The sequence below is a fragment of the Chionomys nivalis genome, chromosome 6 (assembly GCF_950005125.1).
Source record: "Chionomys nivalis chromosome 6, mChiNiv1.1, whole genome shotgun sequence".
NCBI lineage: Eukaryota > Metazoa > Chordata > Mammalia > Rodentia > Cricetidae > Chionomys > Chionomys nivalis.
This window is the reverse complement of record NC_080091.1, coordinates 39,935,285-39,953,709: the sequence shown is the minus strand read 5'-3', so window position 1 is coordinate 39,953,709 and position 18,425 is coordinate 39,935,285. Positions and strand designations below refer to the sequence as shown.

The 18,425-nt window shown below is 49.4% G+C and overlaps 1 protein-coding gene across 3 annotated transcripts in view; it reads right to left on the bottom strand.

The window, feature by feature from the left end:
- The window catches only part of Cfap99 (cilia and flagella associated protein 99), a 39,504-nt gene that overhangs the window by 12,534 nt on the left and 8,545 nt on the right, over positions 1 to 18,425 (bottom strand). Inside the window, exons 3-10 of one of the 3 annotated variants that reach the window (XM_057771589.1) lie at positions 11,045 to 11,189; positions 9,962 to 10,056; positions 6,880 to 6,992; positions 5,391 to 5,568; positions 2,814 to 2,894; positions 2,548 to 2,622; positions 1,162 to 1,233; positions 851 to 939 (exon numbers count right to left, since the gene is read on the bottom strand). In XM_057771589.1, the coding sequence (XP_057627572.1) occupies positions 851 to 939; positions 1,162 to 1,233; positions 2,548 to 2,622; positions 2,814 to 2,894; positions 5,391 to 5,568; positions 6,880 to 6,992; positions 9,962 to 10,056; positions 11,045 to 11,189 (848 nt within the window). The remainder of the gene's footprint in view (positions 1 to 850; positions 940 to 1,161; positions 1,234 to 2,547; positions 2,623 to 2,813; positions 2,895 to 5,390; positions 5,569 to 6,879; positions 6,993 to 9,961; positions 10,057 to 11,044; positions 11,190 to 18,425) is intronic. The other 2 variants (XM_057771591.1, XM_057771590.1) reach the window with 2 other exon arrangements.

Genomic DNA, 18,425 nt, shown 5'->3' with positions numbered 1-18,425 from the left:
TGGCCATGCCTAAGTAGCTTTGAACTGGGTGGGTCACTGGAAAGACCAGGACAAAACCTGGACCTGAGTGCTGGGATCTAGGAGGGCACATGGAAGACTGCTGAGCCGATTCCACGAGGCCAGCATTGTTGTCAACCACACCTACTCCCCCCAGGACTCCACAACATGCAAATGCAAATTCACATGAGCTCTTGGACAGCTCAGCAGATAGAATCTCAGAGGGTGTGCACCTTGGTAGAGTAGGGTGACACCCACAGGTTCTCCTATAGGCTCTACGCAGCTCTCCAACAAACTAGTAGATTAAATACGTGTGCCTCTGAGTTCTGTGAGCTGTTCTAGAAAGCGAATCAAACCCCAGAAGGGGACTTGACGCCTGATTTATATTCCACAGGCCTAGGGAAAGCCAGCTGGGAACCGCAATTAGCACCTTCAGGGAGAGGTCTTGGGGGTGTAGCCCCAACCCCACCAGGTCTGGTGCTGTCTCCAGAGAGTGCTGAGTTGCTGTCCACTGTAAGTTTTGCTGACTTGTGGAGAGAAATTTGTTGCTGAGAACTTAGGAAAAACTGAAGTGGGTTTTGCTTGTTTATTTTGAGACAATGTCTTTCTGTAGCCCAAGCTGGCCTAGAACTCCATCTTCCCACCTCAGCCTTCCAAGAGCTAAGATTAATATGTGGGCCACCATGCCATGCCTTGCCCTGGCATTGCTTGTGTTTTCCTCAATGAATTCAGTGCCTCGCCCTCCTCTCTGCTGAGCAGCTTGATGACAGGCTCTTATTCTAGGCTTTTCTCTTGAGGTCAATACCCTTGAGGGTGGAAGGGAAGGAACCAGATAATGCCATCTGCCCCTCACCTCTGCAGTTCCTTCTCCACCTGCCGCTGGTATAAGGCCCCTTCTCGAAGGATGGTGGCTGTATTCAGCTTGACCGGGAAGTTGTTAGGCTGTGGCAGAGGGGAGGAATGGATGGTAGGTATCTCAAAAGCAAGTGTCCTGCTATCAGCCATCAAACCCTTCCAACCTGTCCCCTGCTAGGCTCTCTCTGCTTCAAGGGTGAAGCTGTCTGTGGGTCCCTTGCCTCCTCCAGCTCCTATTCTTAGAGCCTTACTTGAGTCAGGCAGGTGGGAAGTCTAAAGGAGAAGTCTGATAGGCCAGGAGGCCCTCACCTTGTAGAAGGTCAGATTTGGAGTCCTGCGTATTCGGGGTGCAGGTTGATGCTGCTGCTGCTTCTCCAACTCCTGTAAATCAGGAAGAGGCAGTCCGGCATCTGTGCCTGCCTAGTGTCCCTGGAAGGTTGCCCACTCCCTTCTGCCCTCACTCTGGCTACCTATCCACGTGTGCCGACCCTGGCCCCTCAGGATGGCATTCTGTCTTCCATTGCACTCTAAGCCTTGCTGGGGTGCTTAACCTTCTGGGTAGGAATAAGGAAAGGAAAGGGTCTGCTAGGCCTAGGGACCGTAGTTGCCAGATAGGATTGCTGACTTCCTCGGGATTCAGTATCCCTTTCCTCTGCTATCCCCCAGGGCTGAGTTATCCGCTGCCCTATTCCCTTTTCTTGGGCTGAATGCCTGCCCCATGCATCTTGCTGTTCATTGATAAAAGTTGGTGAGACCTTAAGTGCCAGTTTGGGGGGAAAGTCCACAAAGGCAGCCATCAGAGCCCCAAGCATGCTGCTGACTGGAATACATGGCTCTGGGACTACCTAGCTGTTAGATCCTGTTCAAACAGCTGCCTCAGATGGCCCCACTCCTGAAGGAGTTTCTCTTTCATTTATTTCAGAAAGAAGGTCAGAACTTCTTTTTGATGGTCCCTAGTCACCCCGTCTTTTAATTAATTAGTATTTTTGAGAAAGGGTTTCTCTATGTAACAGCTCTGGCTGTTCTGGAACTTGCTTTGTAGACAAAGCTGGCCTTGAACTCAGAGAGATCCACCTGCCTCTGCCTCTATCTCCCAAGCACTGGCATTAAAGGCATACACCACCACCACCTGTCTATTTTATTCTTAAGACAGCGTCTTACTATTTAGTTATGGCTGGCCTGGAACTCACTATGTAGATTAGGCTGGGTCAAACTAAAAAAGATATGGACTATCTTTGCCTTCTGAGTGCTGGAATTAAAGGTGGACATCGCTACAACCAGTCTTTCTTGTCTTTCTGTGTGGGTTTGGGGAGCTGGATCAGTGAGTAAAAGCATTTGCTGCTGAGTCTGATGTCTTATGTTCAATCCCTGGGACCAAATGTTAGAAGAGAAACACTTTCTGCAAGCTGCCCTTTGACTTCCACAAGTGTGCTGTGGTACATGTGGTCACAGGCAAGGATAACCTGAACTACTGATCCTTCTGTCTCTAACTCTTGAGTTAATGATTACATGGGATTACAGGCATGTACCATCATACCTGACTTATGTGGTGCTGTGGATGAAGCCCACAGGTTCATGAATGCCAGGCAACACTCTATCAACAGAGCTACATCCTCAACCCCAGAAGGAAGAATTTTATGGCATATGAAAAATGCTACCATAAAGACTGGGCTCACCCCGGAGGCTGGGCATTACCTGTGCTTGGGGATCCCTGCGTGACCGGGGCATGGCACACCGTAGCTCGTCCATGTTCGCTCTCAGCAGCAGCTCCTGCCATGATACCATGCTGTTCTTTCCCCACCGGCGGTAACCCAGGGTCCGCAGGCCATTGTGCATGTGTGTGTGTGGGGGGTTGATGGTAGAATGTGTGTGCTATGTCTCAGGTCCCCAGCCTTCTCCCCTTCCCCTGCTCTTCATAGCCCAATGGGGTGTCTAGGGGAACAGGGGCCCCACATGGCCACCTCAGCATTCTGGCGGTTGTATCTTTTGATCATTTGCAGAAGTTGCTGCTCCTTGGGCTCCTGGTAGGTGCTCTGAGGGACCTGGTGGAGTGGCAGAAAGGCAAGCGAGTCTGTGGTTAGTGACCTATAGGGTAGAAGGTCAGACAGGCAGCAGGTATGGGGTCTAGAGTTAAGTTTGGGGTGGGGTAGACAGAGCTGTAAGGCCAGGGCACTGAGGGCAGGCCATTGTTCCAGATGAGAAGTCATGGTATCCAAGGTGAGGCAGCCAGCTCTTAGGACAGAAGGGGTAGGCAGAGGGGTCAGAGAGTGCCATACATTGTTTTTTTAAAAAAAGGCAAGCTGTCTGTGCTGTGAAGGGACCTTAAGTCTTTGGCCTGTTCTCCAGGTCATAGTCATAGTCCCTAGAGGAGCTGTGTCCATCACAGGGCAGTTGAGGAGCCAGTCTGGTCACCCTTGAGCCTGAGATTCCTAAACCTGTCTCTCCGGTCCTTGCCTTCCCCTCTGCATGTTTCAAAGATATGGCCAAGTCAGATCATCCAAACTTAAAACTTCTTCCTCTGGCTGCCCTGCTCCAAGCTTTGATGACCCTCACTGGGGACCCTCGTGCTCTTTTTCACCAAGGCCTTCCCCTGTGGCTGTGTCCCTCACACCCAGGGCCATCTCCAGTCTTGCTCACCTGCTTTAAAACGGTTCTACCAAGGGCCTGTTTTCTTGGCTTCTTTCTTTCTGACAGTTAGGAGGAGCTATGTTGGTTCCAGCCCACCTGAGAATGTATCACCTCACACTTTCTGGTTGTTCTGCTTGGCTGAAGGATAGTTCTGCTTGTCCTCTCACTACAACATGGTAGACCTTCAATTGAGCCCACTTCTGTATTGACAAAGCCTGTGTCCAACATCCTCCATGCTCCGAGTCCATACTGGAAGACTATATCTCCTTCCTCCCCCTCTCCTTCCCCCATTGCATTGTGACCTCCCCTGGCTGCCCACCAACTTGCGGGGGAGGGGGGATAGAAGGACACTGCCTGAGACTAGAGTGTATTTTTGGCTCATTGTCTATGCCTCCAGGCACTCATAGCTCCTAGGAGGTGAAAAGGAGTCCTGGCCAAGGGTCAGAGCATGGACGCAGGCTTTGCCAATATAGAAGTGAGCTCTGGGAAGGTCTACTATGCCATAGTGAGGGGACAAGCACAACTGTCCCTCAGTCAAGCAGAACAAACAGAAAGAGAGGTGGCAAGTGGGATTAATTCTTGAGGAGTTGGTACCAGAAATATCAGAGATCCTGCAGATGGGGAAACTGTGGAGTTGCTTAGCAACAAAGCCCCAGTAATCTATCTAGCCATCCATACATCTGATTACTTATCATCTATCCACTACCCATGTAGCCATCTATTCATCTACCCCTGCAACCATCTACTCATCCATCCATCCCCTACACATATTTATTGAATGCCTTCTCTAAGCCAGGACTTAACCACCTGTGCTGGAAATACGGTGTGAATAAAATGGAGGAAGAGCCAGGCCATGAGCAGATCCACAGATTGTAAACATATGGAGAAAAGATGGGTCAAGAAGAAAACTGGGCGGGGGACCCATCAGAGCTTCTGGAATGAGAGATTTTTCATTGAGACCTGAAAAATGGAGGAACTAGGGTGAGATGTGGGAGCTCCAGTGCCATCTCTTCTCACTCCTCTATAGTCCTTCATTCTATGAAGACCAGGTTGACCCAGGAGGCTGAATCCAATGTTAGAGCTTGCAAAATCCACAGTCTAGTCAGGATTTAGCACTCAGACAGTCTGAGCAGGACCAATCAGACTTTTCTGAATAGCTCTTGTCCCAATATATTCTTTCCTGTCCTAGACAATGAATGTACAATGTAGACACAAGACCTGGATTCATTTAAAAAGAAAACAAACTAAAATGAGATTAAGTTAGTTTAAAGATGAAATTCCCTTACAGAGGAGACTAGAATAGAGGCAGTCACAGAGAAACAGAACTGGAACCCTGATCAAACTATACCTGAAGCCTATTTCTACTTTAATACTGGTGATCTATTGTCTAAGCAAGTTGGCCTGCAGTTTCCTGTTACTGGCAGTTCAGAGCATCCTGACTGATAAACCAGAAACAAACAGGAGATAGAGAGGTTCTCAGCAGAGGAGACAGACAGAGTAGGGGCCAGGCATCCTGGGACTCAGGCACACAATCCTGACCAAGCCCGAGAAGCATATACACCATGTTTGTCAAGCATACTATCTAATGGGGAGGGTGGGTGCAATGACTAATGGTGAGTTCTAAGCATAATCCAGGCAGGTCTAAACCATGGCCAGGTAGTATCACTTAGCACCTCCTGATTGGGTTCAGAATGTGACGGCCTCTGGGTCAGCCAACTTCCCTCTCTGTGTAGGTGTGGAGGGTGTGGGGTGGGGTGGGGTGTATTGTGGGTCCTGAATACTACTGGGTGGTCCAGTACACCCTTGACCCTGGAGGAGCCCTGCTGCCCAATTAGGCCCCTACAGTCTGTTCTCCCCGTCTGAACATCCTGCTGGTACAGACCCATGCTCAGCACAAATGCCCAACTCACAGGCTTTGGCTTGGCCACAGTGGGTACAGGCTCAGGCATTGTAATGGCACGGGGCCTTGGCACAGTCAGGTTGAATTCCTTGGGCTCTGTGACCTTGGCCTTGGTCTTCAAGGGAGGAATTTGATCGGTTGGCACTCCCTCCAGTTGGTTGATCAGCTCCTGGACCTCTGGCTGCCATCTTGAAGGCAAAAGTGGAGAAGGCGCTAGAGTTGCATCCTAAACAGGTCCCTAAGAAGCTGGCCTCTGGGATCCGAAGGACCCTTAGTGCTTGGCTGTCCTTCAGGGTGAGGTGATGGTGAGCAGGTGACTTTTCCTCACTAACTTGTGAGTCAGTTAAAAAACACTTTTCAGTACATGAATTAAGGTTCCCTTTGCACAGATGAGGAAACTGAGGTCCACGGGATAGGGGAGCTGGGAGGCTGAGATGCCCCCACTGCAGGGATGAGCAGGAACCGGCTGGCGTCTGAAGCTACTACGGGCGGTGCATATGGTACTGACGGAGGTAGCTGGGAACAGGGAAAAGAAGCTGGCAAAGGGAAAGGAATGCTCTGTAGCAGAACTGTTGGTGACAGGTGCAGGGAACAGTGGGGGTGGGGTGAGGGCCACATTCCCCTAAGGGACATCCAACTGTCCTTGTGTTCAGCCTCAAGGTCCCATGGAGCAGGGATTTCAGAGGGGTCTTGATAGGTGGCCCAGAGGTCTAGGAATCCCCGTTTCACTTTCCAGATCTTGAGTGGACCCAGGCCATTGTGAGCACCCTTTTCAGAGTTTCCTCCTGTCAGGCTCCTCAAGGGGAGATGCATGGCTTGAAATGGTTTCAGACTCCCACCTGCCTCTGCCTCCCGAGTGCTGGGATTAAAGGCACGCACCACCACCACCCGGACTCAACCCTAGAACCAGGACTACACAGAGGTAGAGAGGCTGCCCTGAGGTCTAACAGCAAAGGGTTCTCATCAGATTATGCCTGGACTGGGCCTCTAGCTTCAGGGTAGGTGTGGGGAAGCAGCTGTAAGCCTGTGCTGAGACTGGTCCCAGAGATGTTGTGGTAATCGTGGAAATAGCACACAGCTGTCTCCTCATTTTGGGGAGTTTGTCCTAACTGCTAACAGTGGGGATCATTTGGGACAGGAGAGCTCTCCTGGTAAAGGAGTAGCTCTGAGGAACCCCACTATGTGGCCAAAGCCTCCTACATGTAGCTAGCACATAGACAGCCTATCTGCCCGTCCCCAGGAAGAAAGACACGAGGCTAACCCAGTCCTCTCAGAGGAATCTAGGAGCTCCACACTGCATCCTGCTGTCCCTGCCACACCGGCTGTGGTAGGTAGATCCATTGCATCTCTGGCCTCTCACCCTGACCTGGGTCATGATCTGGCCTCTCACAAAGCTTCCATGAGCAGGAAGGGAATGAGGAGCTGCCCGCCCCCCCAGACACCTGGAGTAGGCATCAGACAGTTTTCAGATTCCCAGTATCCTGCCACAGCTGACCCACCTCATCAGAGGGTCAATCCAGTTCTCCTTCACATGGGATGTTTCGTAGATGAGGCTCCACTCGTCCTTGATCCATGAGCACAAGTTCAAGGGGTTAAAGAAGAACCTGAGGAACTGAGGTAGAAAGTCTCTGATCACCTCGGCTATGGCTCAGACACCAACCACTGATGCCCCAGCACTCCTCTTAAGGGCCAGAACAGGCTGTGACATTCAGGGGTCACACATACTGCAGGTGGACATTTATCCAGCTTCCAGGCCTGGAAGGCCCCTTGCTCCACTCCTGGGTAAGAGGCTACAGGGACACACGGAGGGCTGCCTGCCGCCTGCCTCCTACCCTGCCTCAGTCCAGTGGGATGTCTGATGCTGGGAACATAATAATGTCCTTTTCTGTCCCTGTAACCTTGCCACTATAGCACTGCAGGGCTAGGGCTGGGAAAGCCCTCAGACCTGGGAAGGTGGGTGTCATCTGACCATTCACAGCGGCTGTCTCCAACGCCAATCAGAAGGGGCAGTCAATGGCCCTGGGGCTACAGTTATGCCATTATCCTGTTTGCAGGATCCAGGGACCACATCAGAGCCCAGGAGAGCTCTGTAGTGACACAAGAAACACAGCTGGTACTGGGAAGCAGAAAATATATTTGGGAAGTGACTCTGTAAGTACACGGCCAGTTGAGAGGACAATGGTGAACAAGGCTATGACCCAGGGCCACTGGCCACTATGGCCTCTCAGTGTGACTCCTGTTTTCATCAGCTCATCCTCACCTATCTCCTGTGAGGATCAATTCCTTGTGGCCTGCAACCCTATTCCAAACAGAGGCCACCTAGGCCTCCTTCTAGAGCAGCATTTCTCAACCTGGGGGTCATGACTCCTTTAGACATGGGGGTCGAGGGTCACCTAAGACCATCCTGCATATCAAATATTTACATTACAACTCATAACAGTAGCAAAATTACAGTTATGAAGTAGTAGCGAAAATAAAGGGTTGCAGCATTAGGAAGGTTGAGAACCACGGTTCCAGAGCTTTCCACAGATCCCCGCTTGGCAGGCAGCCTGCTCACTTTCATCACTTACCTCTGTGGCCTCTCATCTTTTCAGTCCTTGCCCAGGGCCAGGGTCCTATCACCCACTTCCTAATCTCTCAGCTGTCAGTCTTGGCACCTGAAGGGGAAGCTGGCCTCTGGGGCTCTCACCTCCTTTGTGCTGGTCCAATCCCATTTGGGTACGTCCTAGCATCCTTTCTGTTCCCTGCTTGTCCCCACACCTTCACACCAGCATCTCAGCAGGGTCAGGGCCACTGTTCTCACTGGGATGTGGGGGCAGAGATCCTGCCAGAGTGGGGGAAGGGACTCCCTGTGCGTCTAAGAAAACCCTGACTTGGGGGGAGGGCTAGAGAGATGGCTCATTAGTTACGATCATGTCCTGCTCTTATAAAAGACCGGAGTTCAGTTCCTAAACCCATGTTGGTGTCCTACAACTGCCTGTAACTCCCACTCCAGGGGCACCAAGGCTCTCTTCTGGACTCTGAGGGCACCAACGTGTGCACATATCTACATGGTGACACATGCACACAATCAAAAATAATAAAAGTGAATCATTGGTTGGTATGGTGGCATATATCTTTAATACCAGAAATTGCGAGGCAGAGGCAGGAGGATCTCTGTGAATTTGAGGCCTGTCTGGTTTATATATTGAGTTCCAGACCAGTCAAGACTACATAGTGAGACTCTACATAAAAAGTAGCCTTTGGCCATCTGAAAGGTTCTTATTACATAAGTGTGGGGTGACTTCGAGTGGTCTTGGAGGAATGGGCAGCGTTCCCAGTGGAGGCTGCCTTCCAAGCAACCTGGGCTGTGATACTTTCTGCCGTGTCACTCCTGACCACAGCAGCAGCAGCTAAGACAGGCCACCCTGGTGCCAACAGCTGGATCTTCATCTTCACCTGGCTTCTTTCTAGGTCTCTGAGGCATGTAGAGGGACCCTTATGGGCCCAGAATCACCTAATGGGGCATGGAGTATGGAGTGGACAAGGGGAGGCCTTGTGTCGGTCACCAATCGACCTCTGCAGCTTTGCTCCCTGGAGTTTTCTTTTTCTTTGGAGCCCACACAGGGTAAGGAAATATTCCACATTTATTTATTTATTTATTTATTTATTTATTTATTTATTTATTTATTGTTTTTTCAAAACAGGGTTTCTCTGTAACTTTGGAGCCTTTCTGGAACTCACTCTGTAGACCAGGATGGCCTCAAACTCACAGAGATCCGCCTCTCTCTGCCTCCCAAGTGCTGGGATTAAAGGCGTGCGCCACCACCACCCAACAAGGGAATATTATAAGATGATCTTTAGCCTCAGTCTTTTTTCCCTCTTTTTCCTTCTCTGTATCTTTCTCTCCTCTTTCTCTCTCTTTTAACTATGAGACAGGGACTCAGGCTGAGCCTCCTAACTCAGCCTCCCAGACGGTTGGGATCATAAACCACAAGGCCTGCCTCCTGTGTGGTTTTCTGAGTTGTTGTCACAAGCCCCCAGAGCTCCCTAGGCTGGTCAATGACCAGGAACTGGCCTGGGGTCACTGTTCATTTCCTGAGAGTAGAATGTGATCCACACCCCAAGCATCTGTTGAGTCAGCACTGCGGGACTCAGGGTAGGAGGCAAGGTGGATGCTTGCTCAATAGTCCTTACGGATTCCAGCACAAGGCAGCAAAGCCTGAGCCAAGTACAGATCACGCCAAGTGCAGAACTGGCCAGAGCAGTCCCAAAGCATCACTGAGAAGATGCCATCAATTTTAAATTCCTTGTCATAAAAATGAAGCCTTTGCTTAAGATAATTCTAATTGCTTATCCATCATGGGGTATGTGCAGGTAGGAAAGCCGGCCCTTCATAAACCAACCAGATAGTCAGAGACAGACAACATTGTACTATACAGGGCTGTCAGATGGTATTAAGCAGAGAAAAGATGAACCTGCCAATTTCTCTAGCTAGAGGACAAAAAGTGGGGTCGATCAGATGCACATCTGGCCCCAGATTCTTGCCTTCCTGGTTGGTAACCTCAACCGCAGTACTGTGTTGGGGGCAGTGGCGCTCACCTTGCAAGTCTTGCGCACAGGCTGGGACTTGATGATGCTGCAGAAGAGCTGGAAGCCGAGCTCATCCAGCTGGAACATGGCCAGGTAGCATATTACTGGGGAGAGAGCTTGGTGTGAGGAGTGCCCAGCTGCCCTGCAGAGGGGCTCTGTGTGTGACCTTGGGAGAATTCTGCAGCTGCTGAGAGTCTTACAGGCCCCTTATTCTGTCAGGGCACACAAGCACAGGCCCATATGGCAACTACCACTTCATGTACAGTGATTGTAGAACTAGCCACTAGGGGCTTTTGGCTTCCACACACATTACACTGCATTTGGTTAATTCTCAGAAATCCCAGAATTTCTCTGGGCAAAAGTGATATCATCTTCAGTTTTGTCGATTTTGTGAGCTGAGTCATTCTGAGTCTTGGGGATGGAAGCTTCTCTGATGAGGCTGTGTTTCTGTCTCTGAGCCAATGAGGGTCAGCCCAGTTTTGCATCTGGAACCAGCTACCTGTCTCTGCCTACCAGTATGCCCAGCCCTCAGCTCTCTACTCCTGGGCCAGCATCAAGGCCGACAGCAGGTTCTACATCTCTCTACCCTATGGTAGCACCAGCCACTGCCCACAATAGTCACCATGTTCTGTGAATGTGGACAGTGGTCAGAGGTGGCTCTCCATATTTAATCTTTCCCTGGATGATCCAGACTACCATATGCCTAGTCTCTCCACAGGTATCAGGGTTAGGGTCACAAACAGACCACAAGAGGTATGTCATTTGGCTCAATTTGCCCTCAGAGGCATTCTCTTCCAGATAAGTGGCTGGGGGCGGGGCAAAGGCTGCACTCTGTTCTCAAGACCCAGGTTTCAGTTTCCCCATGAGACAATATATCTAGCCTGGGCCACATACTTATGGGTACGTGAGAACCAAGTGAGAGAAAGAGCAGCAGAAGCATGAGGAGCCGCCTTCTGTGTCCAGAAGCTTGCCGCTTGTTGGCCTCTTTCAAGTCAACCTGTCAAGGTCTGTGGCTAGTTTCCTCTCTAGTCCCTGTCTGGAGTGGGCAGTAGGCCTGGGCCTCACGGACGTGTGGGTAGTGAATATACGCACCCTCAAAGAGGCTGTAGTCGGCCCACAGGCAGAGCCGACCATCCCGCACATAGAAGGCATCCACCACGATGGTCAGTAACTTCTGGTATTCCAGGCAGCCAGACAGAATCTCCAAAACAAAGGCAAGCTTTTGGGGGTTCAAAGTCTGGAAAAGAAAGCCAGGAGAGAGCCCTCAAGGACCATGAGATCAAGGCCGAAGGTAGGGAATAGACACTCCTACGTGGCCAGTTAATTCAGCTCTCCTAGAGCAGTGGGCAATGACCACAATGACTGGACCCCACAATGGCAGGACCCCAAGGATGAATGAGGATAAAGTGGGTGCAAAGACAAAGACACAGACGGACAAGCATTATGCAAATATTCTTCTATAAGTGGATAGGCGAATCAATAGAGATAGAAAGAATGGCCAGCAAATGGCAAAAGAGGGTATGGGGAGCCAGGCAGCTGCTGTTTCATGTGGATAGAGTTTCAGGTCAGAAGGTAAGAGGGCTATGGAGATGCATGGAAGTGACGGCTACACAGTCCTGTGAGTGTGCTTTGTGCCACTTGAAAACAGTTAAAATGGTCAAAATTTATGTCATGTGCATTTTACCACAAGGAATTAAAAGGAATTCATATAAAGGTTTTCAAATGAAGAAATAAAACATTATCCAAAAGAATGCTACATGATCAAGGGAAATCTGTGAGAGCTTATCCGGGATAAAAAGCAGGATTGGAGCTCCTAGGCAGCAGTAAGAATTATGGTCCCTTAGCCAAACACGGTGTTGCATATCTTTTAATTGAGGCACTTGGAATAGAGGCAGGCGAAGTTCAAATCCATCTGGTCTACCTGAGATCCAGGTATATGAGGGAGACCCTGTCCTGATTGGTGGGGGGAGGGAGAGAGAGAGAGAGAGAGAGAGAGAGAGAGAGAGAGAGAGAGAGAGAGATTGAGAGATACATACATGATACAGACAGACAGACAGACAAATAGACAGAGATATGGATTCTGAATTTCTTAATTCTGTCTCCTTTGGGGAGGGAGCTGGTCAGGCAGGGTAGGGCAGGGCTGACCTTTCTCACACTTTCAAACAATTTGGTTTTGTGACCAGTGTCAAGACTTTCTATCACTGTGATTAAAACAAATCTGACAAAAACAGTTTTCAAGGGGCTGGAGAGATGGCTCAGCAGCTAAGGGCACTGACTGCTCTTCTTAACTGACTGTTAAGTTGGGAGCATAGCCTCCAGCCCCGGGCTTGGAAGTTGCACTGCTCTGGAGTCCAAATCCCAGCATGCCATAGGGTATTTAAGTGAGCTCCTAGAGGAGAAACTTGTGGTTTTCGGGTCTGCATGGGCTCCCTGCTGTCCTGTCTCCCCGCCATGCGCTCGGCCACCTGAGAGCATCTTACTTAATAAAACGATGGGCATTTAGATTTGGTTTGATTCGACCTAATTGGATTTTTTTTTTTTTGCAGCGGCAGAGCTGCTCTTTCTCTTATGACAGGAAACCTGGGTTCAAATCCCAGCACCCAATATGCAGCTCACAACTGTTTGTAACTCCAGTAACTGACACTCTCACACAGACGCACCTGCAGGCAAAACACCAATGTACATAAAAGTAAATAAACTTTAAAAAAACCAGTTTCTAGGTAGAAAAGATTAATTTGGCTCATGGTTTCAGAAGTGGTAGTCCACAGGTAGCTGGTTTCAGATTAGAGGGAAGCTGATCATCATCTCATGGTGGCAGGAAGCAGAGAAGGCTGGAGGCAGGGATATATCCTCCAAGGCACCCTTTCAGTGACCTGCTTCCTCAGGTTCCCACCAGCTCTGAATAATGCTATCAATGAAGCTCTCCACTACAAAACCAGAGCCCTCAGGATCCAACCACTTCCCCACCTCCGAACACTGCACTGGAGCAAGACCTTCAACACAGGAGCCTTTGGGGGACAATTCAGACCCAAGTGATAGTATGACCTGTGTGTGACACATGCTAATTATTTTATAAAGTAATTAATTTTTTTTAAATTAAGGTTTGAAAAGTAATTAAGTTTCATTGGAGAAGGAAAATGAGTATTATCTGCTTGAACCAGCACAGCGCTGAGAAACTTGGTGAGACGCTGCTGAGCCTTTCTGGAAAAGCAATTTGGAAAACAGCTTTATTTTTGTGACCCTTTAACAGAGTAAGTGTGTTTCAGGGAACTTAAGGAAGCCTCCCAAAACATAGAAAATGTTCACGTGCCCTCACCGGAGAAGAGGTCTAAGCAGCACTGAGCGGGAACAAGGGTCCATCAGCAGGCAACCAATGGGTCAAGCATCATCGCTGCATCCTTCATACCAGCACGATGCAGCCATTAAAATGGTGCCATGCTAAGATTTACACCAGGAGGACAAAAGAGCGCCACCCACGGCAGAGCCACGGCCTACGACTTTGGTGGCCGCACAGTGTATCTGCCACTCCTCTCTGCTCCTCCACACTCACACTTCTCTAATAACTTCAGAATTCATGAGTTTTCCCGCCGCTGGCTACCCCTTTTAACAGATCCTGCCTCTGTCAAAGTACTTTCCAGAAAGGCTGTTTCAAAAAGCCTTACAGCAGCTGCGTGGTGGTGGCGCACGCCTTTAATCCCAGCACTCAGGAGGCAGAGGCAGGTGGATCTCTGAGTTTGGGGCCAGCCTGGTCTACAGAGTGAGTTCCACGACAGTCAGAGAAACCTTGTCTCAAAAATAACAACAAAAACAAAACCAGCAATAAAAACAAAAAACCCTCTGAGTTTCCACAGCACCCATTTAAGGAAAAGTATCTCTTTTACTAATTTTTTGGCAGTGCTAGAGATTAGAAATGCACTCTACCTGAGACACACACCTCTACCAATAAACACTGCTATCTCAATGTTTTTAGTTTTTAAATTACATATAAAAATTATTTTGTGTGCATGTGCATGCATATGTGCACTCCTGGGTGTAGGCATACATGGCATGGCATACATGTGGAGGTCAGAAGACAACTTAGGAATTGATTCTCTTCTTCCAGCATGTGTGTCCTGGGTGTCAACCTCAGGTCATTGGGTTTGACACTATAAGCACCTTCACTCACCAAGCCATCTTGCTAGCCCAGCCCTATTTTTCTTTTTCTTTTCTTTTTTTTTTTTTTTTTTTGATTTTTCAAGACAGGGTTTCTCGGTAGCTTTTGGTTCCTGTCCTGGAACTAGCTCTTGTAGACCAGGCTGGCCTTGAACTCACAGAGATCCGTCTGCCTCTGCCTCCCGAGTGCTGGGATTAAAGGCGTGCGCCACCACCGCCCAGCAGCCCAGCCCTATCTTAAGGTCTGTTTTCTCTCCTCCCTCCAAGACAGAGTTTCTCTGTGTTACCCTGGATGTCCTGGAATTCACTATGTAGACGTAGACAAGGCTGTCCTTGACTTTACAGAGATCCATCTGCCGGCTTCAGCCTCCCAAGTGCTGGGATTAAAGATGTGTGCCACCACCATCTGACTCATTGTTTTGTTTTTCGAGACAGGGTTTCTCTGTAGCTATGGAGCCTGTCCTGTAACTAACGCTTATAGACCAGGCTGGCCTCAAACTCACAGAGATCAGCCTGCCTCTGCCTCCTGAGTGTTGGGAATAAAGGTGCGGGAATAAAGGTGCGCGCCACCACCACCCAGCTAATTTTTTTTTTTGTTAGAAGAATAACGGTAATAGAGTCTGCAGACCCAGGACACATCCCAAGTCATGACATAGTTTCCCTGTGAGTGTCATTTCTGGTACTGCCCTTGCTTCCCAGGACTAGAAGAAGCCTGAAAAAGCATTCTTGAGCCTGCTTGCTAATACAACAGAGTGTGCAAAGGGACACTACCTTACCTTTGCTTCCCTGACACCTACAGCACTAAGATGTGCCTGTTATGCACTGTGGCAGCAATGTCAGGAGAGGTTCCCTGCAGGGACAGCCCTTGAGGAACTGGGCTGGCCCCTGCCCCTCCACCCTTCCCCAGACTCTCAGCACAAGGTTCTAGCTGGAGTCCCAGCCTGTTTCCCAGGTTCCTTTTGGAACACATCTGGCTACAATATTTCCACTGGCCACCATTGTTCTCAGCTCTGCTGCTACTCTTCCTGACATCTCAACTTTTCCATAAGCGAACACCTTGAGCTTGTTCTTCCATGATTCACAAGTACTCCCAGGTGACCTGGTCCAACTTCAGGCTGAGAATATGCTGGCCCTGAAATGTCCCCATCACCAGTCTGTACCTCTCCCTGCACTCCAGAACCCTCTACCTAGCTGTCTACTTGGCCTCCTCACTTGGAGTCAAGTGTATGTCCACTAAGGGCTCTGCCGTTGGCCTCCTGAGATTGACCCATGTTTCCAGTGCTCAGGCTTTGGCCTGCTATCCCAAGTGTCCTTTCTGTTTCTCTTCTTGCCCTCCTTGACCTATCTGCCTTCCGTCCAAATATCTAGAGGTGTTAGAGTTCTGTTTCCCAGCTGATTCCAAATCCAGGAAGGTTGATGGTGAAGGCTAACCATCATACCCCCTCTTCAAAGTTTCTCCAGTTCCTGGAGTCCAAGAGAATGGTGCCAAATCCTGCACGGCTTTCAGTAAGGGCTTCATGCTGCTCCATATATGGCAGAGAGGAGGAGGGCACCAGGTATGTACAGAAATTAAACACAAGAGCTAGCCTTGCTTCATAATAACATACTCTCTTGCTAAGGCCAGGACAAGAACTCACTTGGGGAGACACATTCACTCTTGAGGGCTTCACCCCCAGGGACTGAATCATCTCTCCCAATGTCATCTTCAAACACTGTGGTCCTGAGGAATTCAACTTCAGCATGAGATTTGATGGGGAAATCACCTTCACACTATAGCAAAACTTTTATATTAGTATGTGCAATGGATTCTCACTTATATGTACTTTTTACATAATTTTTACTTATTATTTACTAGATGCAAACCAAGCTTCCTGGAAAGTCCCTAGAGAGAACCAAATGCTACTCTCTGCTTCAGTCCTGGGTCTGGCATTAAAGGAGACTTTTGCTGAAAACAGTTTTGAGACATGGAAAACACTGAATATTTTAATAAATATTAATGTGGGACACATTTCCTGTGTAACATTCTGTATAACTTTTTTTCCTTCCTTCCTTCCTTCCTTCCTTCCTTCCTTCCTTCCTTCCTTCCTTCCTTCCTTTCCTTTCCTTTCCTTTCCTTTTTGATTTTTTGAAACAGGGTTTCTCTGTGTAGTCTTGGCTGTTCTGGAACTCACTCTGTACACCAGGTTGATTTTGAACTCATAGAGATTCGCCTGCTTCTGCCTTCCAAGTGCTGGAATTAAAGGTGTGCTCCACCACTGCCCAGCTATATTTTTAATTTTTATTTTATGTGTAAGTGTGTTTTGCTTGTATGTATGTCTGTAGTACACCATGCACATGCAAGTACTGCCTATGGAGGCCAGAAAAAGGCATCAGATGCCCTGGAACTGAAGTTATAGATAGTTGTGACCTGCCATGTGGTGCTGAGAATTGAATTTGGGTCCTCTGGAAAAGCAGCCAGTGCTCTTAACCACTGAGCCCTCTCTCCAGTCCTCTCTCACCTAAACTCTTGTACACGCTCCATTAACTTTTCTCTTACTCTTCTGGATGCTTGCCCCAGACCTATCCAGCTGCCTATGATTTTCCTGTTAATCCTGCCCTGCAGTATCTTTTTATGCTCATTCCCTCTTGTCTACAGTCTGGGCTCTGCTCTGAACTTTCCCTGCTTACAGCCAACCTCCCCATGGGCCAGCTATGTAAGCTGAATAGCCAGGTCTGAATAGCACACAGGCTTTGTTGGACTTCCTGTCTACCACTCTCAGTCATAGGTAAGAGCCTTGTGCTCCTGGGGTCTCATCTTGGTAGGTCCCTCTGCCCAGGAAGCCCTATCCCACTTCCAGGGATCTGTTGCTCCTCAAAGTCAGAGTTTTCCTCACTGCTTGGCTACCTAGCGTGCCTATGGAGCCCATGTTGCCCTCTCCTTCATCCCTAGTCCCAGGTGAATCTCCCGAGTACTTGAGCAAGAGGCTTCGGAGCACAGGAAGAGCCAAGGTGGTACCCAGGGACTGACCCCACCTGAGTCCACCTACAAAACTCAGCCCTAGATCAATGCATCCGTGACTTTATGCTTGCTCCAAAGGGTTGGTAACTGATTAGGAGTCGAGACAGAAGCCACAGGCTAGGCTGCCAGAGGTGCCGGGGGACTTCACACTTGAGTGGATGGGATCCCTTTACTCCTGCACTCTCCCCAAGGCCCAGCCAAGTTGGCCCAGGCAAACCCAGGCTACTGCAGCTGGATCCACACTCCGCACAGCCAGCTATAACCTAGTTCCATCCACTCAGACAGTGGCTCCAAATAAGGATATGTCCACACTAAGAAGAGCCTAGGGCACCACGCACTTAGGCAGTCTGCCCACCACATGCTCTGCCCTGAAGCCTTCTGTCAGCCTCTGCCTAGTGGTCTAGGGGTCGTGCAGCTTTCTGGCAGGTGGCATCTCCAGCCTGGCGGTCAGTATATTCCAGCGAGTTCTGGCAGCTGGAGATGAAAGTGTGTTGTTAAACTGGGTCAGTGCCCAGGACCCCATCCACCTTGGCTTCAGAGGGACTTCGGCAGAACCTGAAAGGACCAACATCTGAAGTGGGAGTTGCTTCTCCGTTTGAGGTGGAGCTCAGCTTCCTGGGTATGTCCGCTCCATCCACTGTTGCCAACTTGCTGGGTTGCATCAGAGTTCTAGGCTTCTCATGGAAAAGGCACACAGATGGTCACGACTTTGTGATTTTCCAAGTGACAACTAGGACTCATTTACAATTAATCTATTTGTTGTTAATGGAAAAATTGTCTCAAACCAATTATGAGGACTAAAACTCAGTTCTTTGTGGTCACCAAAGAGTAATGACAATGACTTCCCTCTGCCTCGCTTGAAAGAAAGGGCCCTTCTTTTATCAAGGCCCTGAATGGCTTTGCAGCCCAGGGAGTACCCTGGGTGTCCAAGTGGGTGGCGATAGCGGGAGTGGCAAGGACAGTGGGAGGAACAAATGGTCTGTTCAAAAAGCAGCAGGAAGGCAGTACGGCCGGTGGAGGGGATGTGAGGATGGGTGAGAGAATGAGGAGGGCTCAGTGGAGCTGAGGGGCTCTGCAGGGAGGATAACTACTGTGTCTCATCTGTGGGGAGGTCAGGAAAGAGAGGCGATGGCTAGACCAGGGCTGAGGTGGGGGTGGGGGCAGGGGCAGGCCTCACCTGGGCCAGGCAGGGCTTGATGACTGAGCTCTTAGTGGATATTCACGGGAACCTAGAGGACATATATCCTCTAGACGGCGCTACTTAGACATTTGTGCTCTTTACCATTGGATGAGAGAGTCTAAGGTTGGGGAAAGGAATCTGTG